Source organism: Gymnodraco acuticeps, unplaced genomic scaffold (assembly GCF_902827175.1).
Source record: "Gymnodraco acuticeps unplaced genomic scaffold, fGymAcu1.1, whole genome shotgun sequence".
Taxonomy (NCBI): domain Eukaryota; kingdom Metazoa; phylum Chordata; class Actinopteri; order Perciformes; family Bathydraconidae; genus Gymnodraco; species Gymnodraco acuticeps.
Window position 1 is genome coordinate 5,516,016 of NW_022990271.1, and position 13,209 is coordinate 5,529,224.

At 44.0% G+C, this 13,209-nt stretch overlaps 2 protein-coding genes across 3 annotated transcripts in view; both read right to left on the reverse strand.

Moving 5' to 3' along the window:
- Positions 1-13,209, reverse strand: part of trip4 (thyroid hormone receptor interactor 4) — a 98,002-nt gene that overhangs the window by 26,023 nt on the left and 58,770 nt on the right. The gene's annotated exons all lie outside the window — the stretch shown is intronic.
- Positions 1,485-7,011, reverse strand: LOC117549413. 2 transcript variants are annotated; one of them, XM_034221302.1, is made up of 2 exons: positions 5,485-7,011; positions 1,485-3,219 (listed from the first exon to the last, which is right to left on the reverse strand). In XM_034221302.1, the coding sequence occupies exon 2, from the start codon at positions 2,787-2,789 to the stop codon at positions 2,145-2,147; it is 645 nt and encodes a 214-aa protein (XP_034077193.1). In that variant the 5' UTR covers positions 2,790-3,219; positions 5,485-7,011; the 3' UTR covers positions 1,485-2,144. The 2 variants fall into 2 exon arrangements, with proteins under 2 accessions (XP_034077193.1, XP_034077194.1); XM_034221303.1 differs by lacking the exon at positions 5,485-7,011 and adding an exon at positions 4,439-4,499.

A 13,209-nucleotide genomic window follows, 5' to 3' on the forward strand; every position in this document is an offset into this window, starting at 1 on the left:
TGTCGACTTGGACACGGTGTAACCTTCAGAAAAGAGAGGCATTGAGACAGGGCTTCAGGCAGTTTCAGCGGTGATGGGTTGGATATACATGCAGGTTTATAATTGGTGCTGCATATTCCAATCTTGTCTGTGTCTAAACTGAGCATGACGGGGGCACTGATATTTACTTCACAGTGCTAATAGGATGCACTGCTGCCTGTGGTAGCTTGAATGTGTAAATATTGATGTCGTTTTTGACAAGAGACGGGAATACAACATTTCAGGGCTCGACATTATAAATGGCCCGCTGGCCCGGAAGCACTATTTAGACACCCCGGGCCAGCATAACGTACTTTCCACTTGCCCGCTCGGGCCACTAAAAATATTGCTTTAAAAAAAAGAATTGTCCTGTGGTATTGGTATTTTGACTTGCAATTTTGTTAAATTGTTTAGTTTATTAATGCTACAACATAGAGTTTTGTGAGGCGGTTATCGTTGTTGGGTGAAAAACAAACCGCTGTTTGCTGCGGAGCGCAGCGCGAGCAGGCTCCCGTGAGCGCGCTCCTTCACTACAGACTATCGCACTACCTAACCATTCGCCAAAAATGTTTTTAATACCAGCGGTAACCAGCCAAGCGCCGGGCAAAAAACAATCTTCAAATAAAAGAAAGTCACCGGAGAAGTTAAAGGAGAGTGACAGGGAGCATGAGAAGAAGAGGGAGAGAAAGTTTCAGCCAGCTTGATCAATGGAGTTGGCTTCTATAGAGTGGTGCAGTGACGCGTCCTAAAACCCTTTTATAATCTATCGATTAGATTTATGATTCGAAAATTATAAAAGTAGGGTAGACATGTGGAGATTATCCGGCTGAACAAAACGTGCATTTATCAAACAGGTTCGTTTTCCACAGACCTTATTTCCAGCTATTTTCCAAAACCCTGTGGAGAAATCCCATTGCTTTTTGTCGAGGGAACCAGCAGCTTACTTCCTGGTTTTAGGACGCGTCACTGCACCTCTCAATATGATGCCAATATAAACAAGGTCTTTTGTTGGCTCTGTACATCAATGCCGACCTATGCTGACAAGTGAGTGAAGAGTAGAAAATATAAAAGGTATTGGCTATCGGGAAATGTCCCAGCAGTTTAGGATAATGAAGGTTCTAATCTAATCTATTACATAGCCATTACATTTCTAACTCCTAATGACAGGAAGGCAGAAAGCGCATTATACAAATAATAATACTTATAATAATAGCAGACATTTTTTAACAATGACCACAATATCATTATTTTAATAAACCAAATATGAACAATTGAGGAAAATGAGGAAGAACTGATGATTCAAATGGTGTAGTACAAGTAGTATGTAGTTAGTGCATAAATTACTATTGCAACAAATGTGTTAATTTTCTTCATTATAAGTAGATTTTTTTTTTTGGACGAATGCTCCGGGCCAGTGGTTACAATGGTGGGGCCAGTGATAATTCAATTCCACCGGCCCGGAGGGCCAGTGGCATTTTACCCTTAATGTCTACCCCTGCAAAAGATCAGCTCTACTTGACAAAACGTTGTTTTTTAAAAATGTTTGTTCTATATTTTTCTTTAATAAAGTTTGATAACAGAGAAACTCCCAGAGATCCTTTAACATCTACTGATGTTGTTGTAAAAAATATGCAAAACCCAAACATTTTTGGCTTAGCTTCAACACACGCCTTTCAAGCAACTTAGAGGTGTGGCTGTGATCATAAAAATGTCACATTTGTTTATTTAATGGCTTTGAAAATATAATTAATGTTTCTTTTTATGCACAATTGCAAACGTGGCTCCAATCCAATATTCAACCAACAACCATTGGACATCTATTAGTTGAATTGGCATCAGAATCAGAAATCAGAAACAGGTTTATTGCCAGGTAGGTTCACACATACGAGGAATTTGACTTGATGTCATGATGCAGACATAAAATATAAAACAAGAAATCTAATATAAAACAAAAAATCTTTAAGGACACCGTAATAAAATATAGTTAAATAGCAATAAAATAAATCAGTCATTTACATGGAAATACTATGAATGAATTATAGGATATAAAATATGAAATATGAAACAAGAAATATGTGCAGTAAGCAGTATGAACATTGTGTGCATTAATGTAATGCATATAGAGACTACGTTGTGGCTGTGGTAAGTGTCAGTGGGGGGGCCGGGCATTGTTTAAGAGGCCGGTAGCGGAGGGGAAGAAGCTGTTCAGGTGGCGAGAGGTTTTGGTCCTGATGGAGCGCAGCCTCCTGCCAGAGGGGAGGGGGTTTGAACAGTTTGTGTCCAGGGTGGGAGGGGTCGGCCACTATCTTCCCTGCCCGCCTCAGGGTTCTGGAGGCGTGCAGGTTGTGGAGGGATGGCAGATTGCAGCCGATCACCTTCTCTGCAGAGCGGATGACACACTGCAGCCTGCCCTTATCCTTGGCTGTGGCATACCAGATGGTGATGGAGGAGGTGAGGATGGAATCGATGATGGAAGTGTAGAAGTTCACCATCATTGTCTTTGGCAGGTTGAATTTCTTCAGCTGCCTCAGGAAGAACATCCTCTGCTGTGCTTTTTTGATGAGGGAGCAGATGTTCTGCTCCCATTTGAGGTCCTGGGCGATGATGGTGCCCAGGAAGCGGAAAGACTCCACAGCAGTTACTGGGGAGTCACACAGAGTGATGGGGGCGGGTGGGGCTGCGTTCTTCCTGAAGTCCACAACTATCTCAACTGTCTTCAGGGCGTTGAGCTCCAGGTGGTTTTCCTCACACCAGGTCACCAGATGGTCCATCTACCACCTGTAGGCAGACTCGTCCCCACCAGAGATGAGTCCGATGAGGGTGGTGTCGTCTGAACTTAAGTAGCTTGACAGACTGGTGACTGGAGGTGCAGCTGTTGGTGTACAGGGAGAAGAGCAGAGGGGAAATAACGCAGCCTTGAGGGGAACCGGTGCTGATGGTCCGGGGGTCAGAGACATGTTTCCCCAGCCTCACTTGCTGCTTCCTGTCAGACAGGAAGTCTGTGATCCACCTGCAGGTGGAGTCGGGCACGTGCAGCTGGGAGAGCTTGTCCTGCAGCAGAACCGGGATGATGGTGTTGAAGATGGCGTAGGTTCCTGCTGTGTCCAGGTGCTGGGGGGGGGAAGTGAAGGGCCATGTTGACAGCGTCGTCCACAGACCTGTTGGCTCTGTAGGCGAACTGCAGGGGATCCAGGAGTGGGTCTGTAATGGATTTTAGGTGGGACAGGACAAGGCGCTCAAAGGACTTCATAACCACAGAGGTCAGGGCGACGGGTCTATAGTCATTTAATCCTGTGATCAATAGGCGCTTTCACACCGCAGTACTTTTCCCACTTTAGTTCCGATATAGTTCCGAAATGTTGTGTTCACACCAAAAGAATCCGGAACTAAAATGTGTTAATGAGAAACTTTTTACCCCCTTTTCCGTCCCTGCTAGAGAGCAGGGACTTTCGTGGGAGAAAAAGGTTCCTATTTCTGATTGGCTTGGCGGATTGCAAACCACGCCCCGTAAAACTCCCAAAAAGTTTTGTGAAGCCGCCATTTTATTATCCTTGCATTAGCATTATTAGCATTAGCATTAGCCCAGCGCACAAAGGCAGAGAGACTAATTTATGGCAACACAAAAGAAAACATGGGAGCGGTGGAGATTAGGAGGTGTCGGCGTTCTGGCGATTTACTCGGAAGGCTTCAGTAGAAGCTGCTGGGAGTCCCACCAGCTTCTACTGAAGCCAGTCCCCAACTCCGGGGACTTCGGGCCGGGGACTTTGGGCGGCAGTATACGCCGTGAAGTTGTTTGCGGCCTGCCAGTAAACCCAAAGCAGAAGAAGAAGTGACGTCAGCGGCTTAATTTGCCTAATCCTCCCTCAGGGACTTATTCCGGTGTGAACGCGATCTGTACTTAGTTCATGAGAACTAAAGAGTTCTCATGAATTAAGTTCTGATGAACCTTTGTGGGAAAAGTACTGCGGTGTGAAAGCGCCTCGTTTTTTTGGGAACCGGGATGATGGTGGAGGTTTTGAAGCATGCTGGGACGTGGCATGTCTCCAGGGAGGTGTTACAGATGTCAGTAACACAGGAGACAGCTGATCAGCATCAGGGTGGAGGGGGAGACATTGTTAGGGCAAGCCGCTTTTCTACTATTACGTTTTTTGAAAAGTCTGTTTACATCCCTTTCATTAATTGAGAGAGAATTTGATGTGTCGGGGGAGGTCAGTGGTGTGGGAGAGCGGGACACTGAGACCCCGTTTACACGAGGATGAAACGGGTTGTATCCGCATAGTTTCTCTTGCGTATAGCCCTTTCGTTTACACGAGGCCATAGCAAAACGATAGAAACGGACCCCGCAAACGATAACGGGTCCCAAGATGGATAGATCTGCAAACGGAACTCTCTGGGGGGTCAAACGGCTCCGTGTAATCACCTCTATACGATCATTTTCTGATAACGATGAAATAGCCCCGTCTCCCTCTCCTCACATCTCCCTCTCCCCACGTCTCCTGCTCAGAGATCAGCTGCTGGGCTGTCAGAAGAGGGGGAGGAAAAGAGAGGCTCCGTTTATTATTCTTATATTATTATACAGAGTCTTTATCAATTTGTTTTAAAGCTCAATAAATAACAAAGAAGACATCTGACCGGCACTTTTCTAGTTTTGTACGGAAGATTTAAACTTTAACGGACATGTTGACCGGCGAAAGAAAATGTTAACGGAAACTCTGCCACATGGTTCCCTCGTCCCTTGGAAGAGGTAGAGAGGTGGGTGTTTTTCATCTGTTGGTGGACTACCGGAGAGATATACAGCAGGAGAACACGTGAATCGAATGCGTGTGAACGGAAGACTTTTTTGAAAAAGCATACGGTGCATAAACGCAAACGTTCCCGTGTAAATGGGGTCTGAAGGGGAGGGGGACGTGGAGGTGTGAGACTGAAGCTGTTGGGAGGTGTAATGGGGGATGGTGTCAGGACTGAACTCTTTGTCTTCAAATCTACAGTAGAACTGATTCAGATCGTTTGCTAGGCGTCGGTCGTTCATGGAGAGGGAGGCTTTTGGCTTGTAGTTTGTGATCTGTCTAAAGGTCCTCACACACCAAGCCGATTTTCGGCGTCAATAGATGTCGATAGATGTCGAGCCGTCGATGAGCGTCGTGTCGCCCTACTCAGATTGGTGTGTACTGCACCGTTGTGTCTTTTCGGCCGTGCCGACACCTTCCGCCGCCGATTCGACATGTTGAATCGGTAGGCTGTCGACCAAAGAAATCACTCTGATTGGCTGTTCAGCTTAGCGAATCAGTGAATGAGAAGCGAAATGGAAGTGAGGGACACCGACCAGTATGAATGAAGAAAACTTGCGTGGGGAATAAAATGGTTTGCAGTTGATGATAAAAGTTTCCAGAGTGGGAGAACAGTGCTGCAGAATCACTGTCACATCGTTGCACCAGCCACTGTTTGTGTAAAAACATATTCCTTCACCTTTTGATTAGAGCTCCATGTCATGATCCGCTCTGAACAGCTGGAAGCCTCCCAGCTGCAGCGCCAAGTCCTGGAATTGATCCACACAGCCAGGTCTCAGTGAAGCACAAAACACAAGATGAAGAAAAGTCTCTGTTTCTACTAACCAGTAGCTGAAGCTCGTCCAGTTTATTGCTTATGGAACGCACGTTGGAGAGGAATATTCCGGGTAGCGGCGTGCGAAGTCCGCGGCTCCGGAGGCGCACGAGTGCCCCGGCCCGTCTCCCTCTCCTGTGGCGTTTCAGTGCTTGAATACACGTGAGGGTACCATTGACAAGAATGTCCAATAATTCCACGGAAAAGCAGAGAAAAGTGGGAAGATAATCCGCTGAAGTTCTTTCTCTAATGTTTAGGAGCTCTTCCCTGGTGAAAGAGTTTGGCGCACCAAAACACCGAAGCAGCCATCTGCGGCGCCATCTTAGTTTGTTTAGGCATGACATTAGTTACAGACGTTTATGCTCCTAAGAGGATGATTAAAAATGACTTTTTGATCCCCCGACTTCATTGGGCATCCACCAACTGAACAAGGTTTCAACTTATTGCTACACATTTGTTCATTACAGGATTCCTATAAAACTCCTGTCAAAGTGCCAATCTGCCTCAGTTATACTTTAATATCACTGTTGATGATAACATGCAAACCATTAATCTATCCATTAATGTTTTTTATGAGTTAACATCCTGCAACAAGTTAAGAGTGTATTTATTTCTGTTTTTTTGCAAATACAGTAAGTACAAGGCATGAGCAAGTTGGCACTCCGTAACTTAAAGCAAATTTGTATTTGTGTACCACACAGCATTCCACACTCAACACTCGTCGATCAGAGCGAGCGGAGCGCATTTTCTCATCCGCCTCACGGAGCGTGGAAAGTGAGGGGCAGGGCTGCCTCTCTTCCGTCGGCGTGGAGAGGAGGTTTACCTGTGCTGTTGTGGGGAGGTTTTTTTTTTTTTTTTTTTTCCCCGGGAAGTCGCGGAGAGACGGTGCGGCTGCACGTTGTTGCTCGGGCTGGGGCCTCCTTTTCCACCTGTCCAGTTGTGCTGTGGCGGGGACCTGCTTCCACTTGTCGTGTGCTGCTGTCCTGGCGAGATTTTGCCCCGGGGACGGGGATGTAACGGAGAGACCGGAGCGGCTTCACGTTCGGGCTGCGGCCTGCTTTAAACCTGCTGTAGCGGAGGCCTGTATCCACCTGCTCCACCTGTCGTGCTCTACGTTGCCGAGGAGGTTTTACCACGGGCATATCGCGGAGAGACCGGAGCGCCTCTACGTTTCGGGCTGGACCTGCTTCACCTATCCTGTACTGCTTTGCTGAGGAGGATCTTCACCGGGGACATCGCGGAGAGACCGGAGCACCTCTACGCCTCGAGCTGGGCCTGCTTCACCTATTCTGCTGTACTGAGGAGGTTCTGCACCGGGGATATCGTGAAGAGACCGGAGCGCCTCCACGTTTCGGGCCTGCTTGCGCGCCTATCAGGACAACACATCCTCACTCCCAGGTCGGCCTATGTTGACGTTATGTCAAGTTCCCTGTCGGCTTTTTCCAACGCAAGGGAGGGGGGCCTTAGCGTCCATTTTCAACGCAAGGGGGGGGGCCCTTAGCGTCCATTTTCAGCTTTCCGGGATGTCCATATGCTTCTATAGACGCTCATGGAAGCACGGCATTCGTTTGTGTCGGCTGCCCTTAAAGGCAATGTGAGCGTCCATTCTCATTGGATAACGGAGAATTGTACACTCGGAAGTAAGTATTCCCCTTACTGTCGATTGATTTTACAGTGATATCTGCACTACTCATCGACTAAAAAAACACCAGATTATCCTTGTTAATTACACAACATTGATTGGTTTAAATTGTGTGCAATGCTTTTGTATTTTTCCCCTTCGATTCGGAGAAACAAATGTTTTTTCTGAGTAAAGGATGGCAGAAGACACTACACTACCCAGAATCCCCAGCTATCGTTTGGACTACACCATGTGCTCTGTTTGACAAACCCCGTGATAGTCCTCAAGCTCTGTGATTGGAGAGTGTGCTCCGAGGGTTACGCCGAGCCTCGAACAGCACTTGAAATGGGATGGAACCACGCAGACTGTCCAAAACTGGATTTGAACGGGTCCACCGCGTCCCCCCTCCCCCACCCTGTCCCCAGAACTACAAATGCTGGCTATTCTGTTTCGCAACATGTTCTGTATCTATGGCACGTCTCTACTGGGAGTTGTAGTTTTAAAAGACGTTTTCGTATTTCCCATAATAAGAAGTTGCCAGTATTAAACTGTGTACATCCCTGGAGGTTTAGGGGATAGGAAACACTCACATTTAAAACATATAATTAATAAATGGGTGAAAATTGCTTGTGCCCATAATGGGCAGCATTAATATATATATACACACATGCCAGCTAAGGTCAGAAGAGCTTTATTTAACAGCTGGTCTTATGTTTGTGACCCCTGTTGTTAATTGATAACATTACATTACATTACATTAATTGATAAGCCTGAAACATGCACTTGTTAAGGTTCAGAGGCACATTTTGCAAATATGGCAGTATAGCCATCGATCAGCTTAAGATAAGATATACTTTATTGATCTCAAGTTGGAACATTTGCGTTACATCAGCATGTGTAACAGTTAAATATGCAGTGGTGTTTATTTGTAAATCATTTAGTATAATCACACAAATTCTGTGTTTTATATTCAACAATTCTGTGTTCTTTATTTATTGATTGTTCAATACCTGACAAGGTCGGAGATGAAATATCTACATACATCTTATAAGAGTATAATACATTATGTATAATATCAGTTAAAATAAGTGCTTCAACATAGTTAACATTGCTGGAGGTACGCACAAATATTGATAGATGTCTTGTAATGCACTATTGAGGAACCTGCGACCCAAGTTTTTCATTCAATGCATAACTACACCATAGTTGTGTAGGCCTATATGATATGTCAATAAACCTTAGAAAATCTTGAAATCTTGAAAGGGATGTGCAAAATAGTCATTATATACAGTCTTTAATGAACTATTAGTAGAGAATAACGAGTAATTAATATACTTTATAGGGATCCTATTAATATCTAATGATACAAATAATGAAATTCAATAACATGCTTTAACCACTAGGTGTCCCTTTATATCAGCTGTGCACCTTTATGGTGTAAATACAGCCTATCTACCAATTGGATCAAATATAAAAGTCAGCCGAATTAGTGTTGATACTGCAAGGAGACGTATTGTGTGAAAAGAAATGTAAGATGTTGTTTAATGGCTGATATATTTATGATCCACGTCACGTTTTCAGTTCCTCATGTTTGTCTAGAAGTCTTCTCATCAGGGCTCTATAAATACAGAACTACGGCAGATATGTAATATTTAATGCAGCCGAACCGTGTATTACAATGCCGTTATGTGATGACTTCCAAAGAGAAAAGCAAGCACACTCGGAATAAAGTATTATTGTATTTTTTTTCAATGTTTTCGGTCTGTTTCCGTTATTTGTTCATGACGATGTGCTGTGAGATGTGAGACTGGAATTGCACAGGGGAAAATAACGTAGGCTATCTTTAGATGCGGATTTTGTTAAACTAATATGTTTTCGCTGTGGACCAACACTATACATTGACGGGGAAGGGGGTAGCAATAAAGATAACACCATTAAACAGTTAAACAACATAACAGAAATAATATCGATAGCAGCGTCCCTAGCAACCACCTTGGTAACAATGAAAACGTTATGGACGCAATTTCCTGAAGTAATCTTCGTAATAACTAGCAAACTAAAGATCATGTACATCCACTGCACACATAATCTGAAATAACAACTCATATTTCTCGCATCAAATGACATCAAAACGCATTTTAATGGCCAAACTAACTTTAAAATAGGCATTTTCCATCGAGAATAAAACGAAGTTCGGCCATATTTTTTTTTTCTTCAGGGAGAAATTTGAAGATCACGTGACGTCAAACAGAGCACATGGTGTAGTCCAAACGATAGCTGGGGATTCTGGGTAGTGTAGTGTCTTCTGCCATCCTTTACTCCGAAAACATATTTGTTTCTCCGAATCGAAGGGGAAAAATACAAAAGCATTGCACACAATTTAAACCAATCAATGTTGTGTAATTAACAAGGATAATCTGGTGTTTTTTAGTCGATGAGTAGTGCAGATATCACTGTAAAATCAATCGACAGTAAGGGGAATACTTACTTCCGGGTGTACAATTCTCCGTTATCCAATGAGAATGGACGCTCACATTGCCTTTAAGGGCAGCCGACACAAACGAATGCCGTGCTTCCATGAGCGTCTATAGAAGCATATGGACATCCCGGAAAGCTGAAAATGGACGCTAAGGCCCCGCCCCTTGCGTTGAAAATGGACGCTAAGGCCCCCCCCCCCTTGCGTTGGAAAAAGCCGACAGGGAACTTGACATAACGTCAACATAGGCCGACCTGGGAGTGAGGATGTGTTGATCCGGATGCTGTGCTGATCTGGGAAAATGGCCCATATCGTGATTATAGCTATTTTGGACAATGAGAAGTTCTCTCGTCATCCTGAGAAGTCGACTGGATTCAAGTCTGTTCTACCGCCCGCAGTGGACATCCCCTGTAAAGGTTCGGATGTGTTACACAAACAATTACTGGTTGCCTTGTCACAAACATTCAGTTCGACAAATGTTTGTCTTTCTCACTTGCCTGCTATGATGGTTCTTCAGGACTGCTTCTTGAGCTCTAATCTCACTTTCGCGGAGTTTACTGGTGACTTTAAAGCAGATGACAATGCATGTGTGTCGGTTAAGAGGAAAAGGTGCTTGTTTTTTTTTGCTATTATTACTATCAGGGAATGTACAACTAAACCCTGGACCGCCCAGTAGCAGTAGTAGTCAGATAGCTACTCCTGCTGATTTTAATTCTAGATCTGGGTTGGGATTCATTCACTTAAATGTGTGCAGTCTGTTACCCAAGTTAGATTTTGTCCGCATTTGGGCGAGCTCGACTGATGCTGATGTCATTGTCTTATCAGAAACGTGGCTAGATAAATCTATTTTGGCCTCTGACATCTACTTAAATGGTTATAGTCAGGGCTGCACATAACTGGTGCGCAGGTGCGCACCTCGGCCAAAAAAAGAGCACCGTGTCATTTGAGAGAGAGAGAGAGAGAGAGAGAGAGAGAGAGAGAGAGAGAGAGAGAGAGAGAGAGAGAGAGAGAGAGAGAGAGAGAGAGAGAGAGAGAGAGAGAGATAGAGAGATAGAGAGATAGATAGATAGATAGATAGATAGATAGATAGATAGATAGATAGATAGATAGATAGATAGATATGAACTCAGGGCTGGCCCGTAGCACTGGCGTAATAGATGTTCGCCTAGGGCGCCAGATCTGGGGAGGCGCTGCGCTGGCAGCTCTGGGAGGGAAAAAAACATTTTTGACCGTTGGTGCTCATCCTAATTTTCGGCCTTGATGTAACGATATTAATAATTAAGTAAATGTAACACCCTTTTCACCCTGGTTACACGTTTTATTTGCCCTGTACGATGGGCGCTGTAAATGATGAAAATGGGGGATGTTGGCTTATCTGGCGCCCGCAGCTCACAGCCAAAATGCGAGTGAGCGAGGGAGAGAGGGAGGGTGCACCACCGGTACCGGCGCTGTTGTTATTAGAATCTGGTGCTAGCTGCTTTAACGGATATAAGAAGAAGATGTTTCTACAATAATGTGGAGGGAGAGTCCTCTCCAGTCAGACTGAGAGGCTGATAACTACAGCTCAGTGAGGTAAAGGACTCTGAGTGTTTAGATAGTTAACTTTAGTCTAAGTTCAAACGGTTTGGTCACAATTTATGTAAACACATATTTCCAAGGCACTCCTTTATAATTATTGGGATAAACAGGTTTGAAATCATTCCAATGTATACTATATATGAATATATGAATATGAATGAACAACATAAATAAAATAAGTTACATTAATTTGTTATTGGCTATGGTAGGTTATTGGTTATGTTCACATACTTATTTGATTACATCCACTTTTCTAAGATGACAGAGACTTTCGGCCCAAAACCAGCAGCTAATCGCAGACTCAACCAGAGATAAAGTAGTAGGCCTACATCATCAGCTACCATGTCTGACAGAGAGGAAGACAGTGAGGAGAACAGTGAGGAGAACAGTCAGGAGGGTAGTGATGACAGCTTGTAGGATTACTGGTCGTGCTAATGTTGTCTTGTGTTCACCTCTGCATGTGTGTTCTGTGTTCACCTCACGTGTTCAGTGCCGTGTGTCTGGCAAATAAAGTGAAGACCCCCTCAAAAGTTACGGTTTATTTCATTTTAAGGATGAGCACCAAGCAACATCTCCAGGTGCTCCTTTGAGAACCAGGGCAAAAAAGTTATGTGCACCCCTGGTTATAGTGTATATCGTACCGACCGTCCTAAAAAAGGTGATGGCGTTGCCATTTATGTGAAAAATAAGTTTTGTGTAACCAAGATGGTTTCCAAATCTATTAGTAAACAACTAGAATTTTTAGCCTTAAATATCGAAGTAGCAAAGGGTCAACAGGTCATGGTGGTGGGCTGCTACAGACCCCCCTCAGCTATCAAGGACTCTTTATCTTCTTTGGCAACACTTTTATCTCAACTTGACTACAAGGAAATAGTGCTGCTTAGTGATTTTTATTGGGACTGGTTAACTTCTGTGTCAGAGGATTTTAAAAACCTTTGTATCTCTCTGAATGTTACTAAGATTATAGACGGTCCTACTCGCCCTAACATTAAGGTCCCCAAATAAATCCTCCCTAATTGATCTCATTTTAACTAATGTTCCCCATAAATACTCATCTGTGGGAGTATTTGCTAAGGATCTGAGTGACCACTGTGTTGTAGCCACAATTAGGGACACAAAAGTCCTAAAGGGGAAACCTCGCATTATCAGTAAGAGAGACAAAAAACATTTTGTGGAGCAGGGTTTTGTACATGATCTGTTTGATTTTGATTGGGGTAAAATCGATCTTATTTTTATCTTGGTTTTACGGAAATTATAGATAGACATGCACCCCTGCGTACATTTAGAGTGAAGGGACGAGACAATCCTTGGTTTTCTGCTGAATTATCTAGTCTCCTACATGAGAGAAACAAGGCCTGGGCAAAGGCTAGGAAATTCAGGCTCAGAGGTAGAATGGCTACGCTTTAGGCAGCTAAGAAATAGCTTCACATCACAAATAAAAAGTGCCAAGTCTAAGTATTATCTGTCAGTTACCACAAAGAACCTGAATAATCCTGGAACATTTTGGAAAGCCATAAAATCGATATCCACCGGTGATATCCGCAATGAGCTACCTCCGTGCATTACCACAGCATCTGGCACTATATCGGACAGGGCCACTATGTTAAATTGTTTTAATGAGCATTTTGTGTCCTGTGGCTCTCTGTTTGATTCTGTCACTAACTCTGCTTCTGTGAACACCACAGTATGTGACTCTGAAAAACGTGTGTTGGAAAACCCTTTTAGTTTTACTCCTTTTACTGTTGATGCTGTTCGTGAAGCTTTAACCAAGTTAGATCCTAAGAAACCGGCTGGCCCGGACAACGTAGAACCTTTCTTTTTAAAGATAGCTGCAGATTTTATTTCTCCACCTCTCACTACTCTTTTTAACCTCTCCCTCAGCTCAAACACAATTCCAAAATTGTGGAAGTCAGCG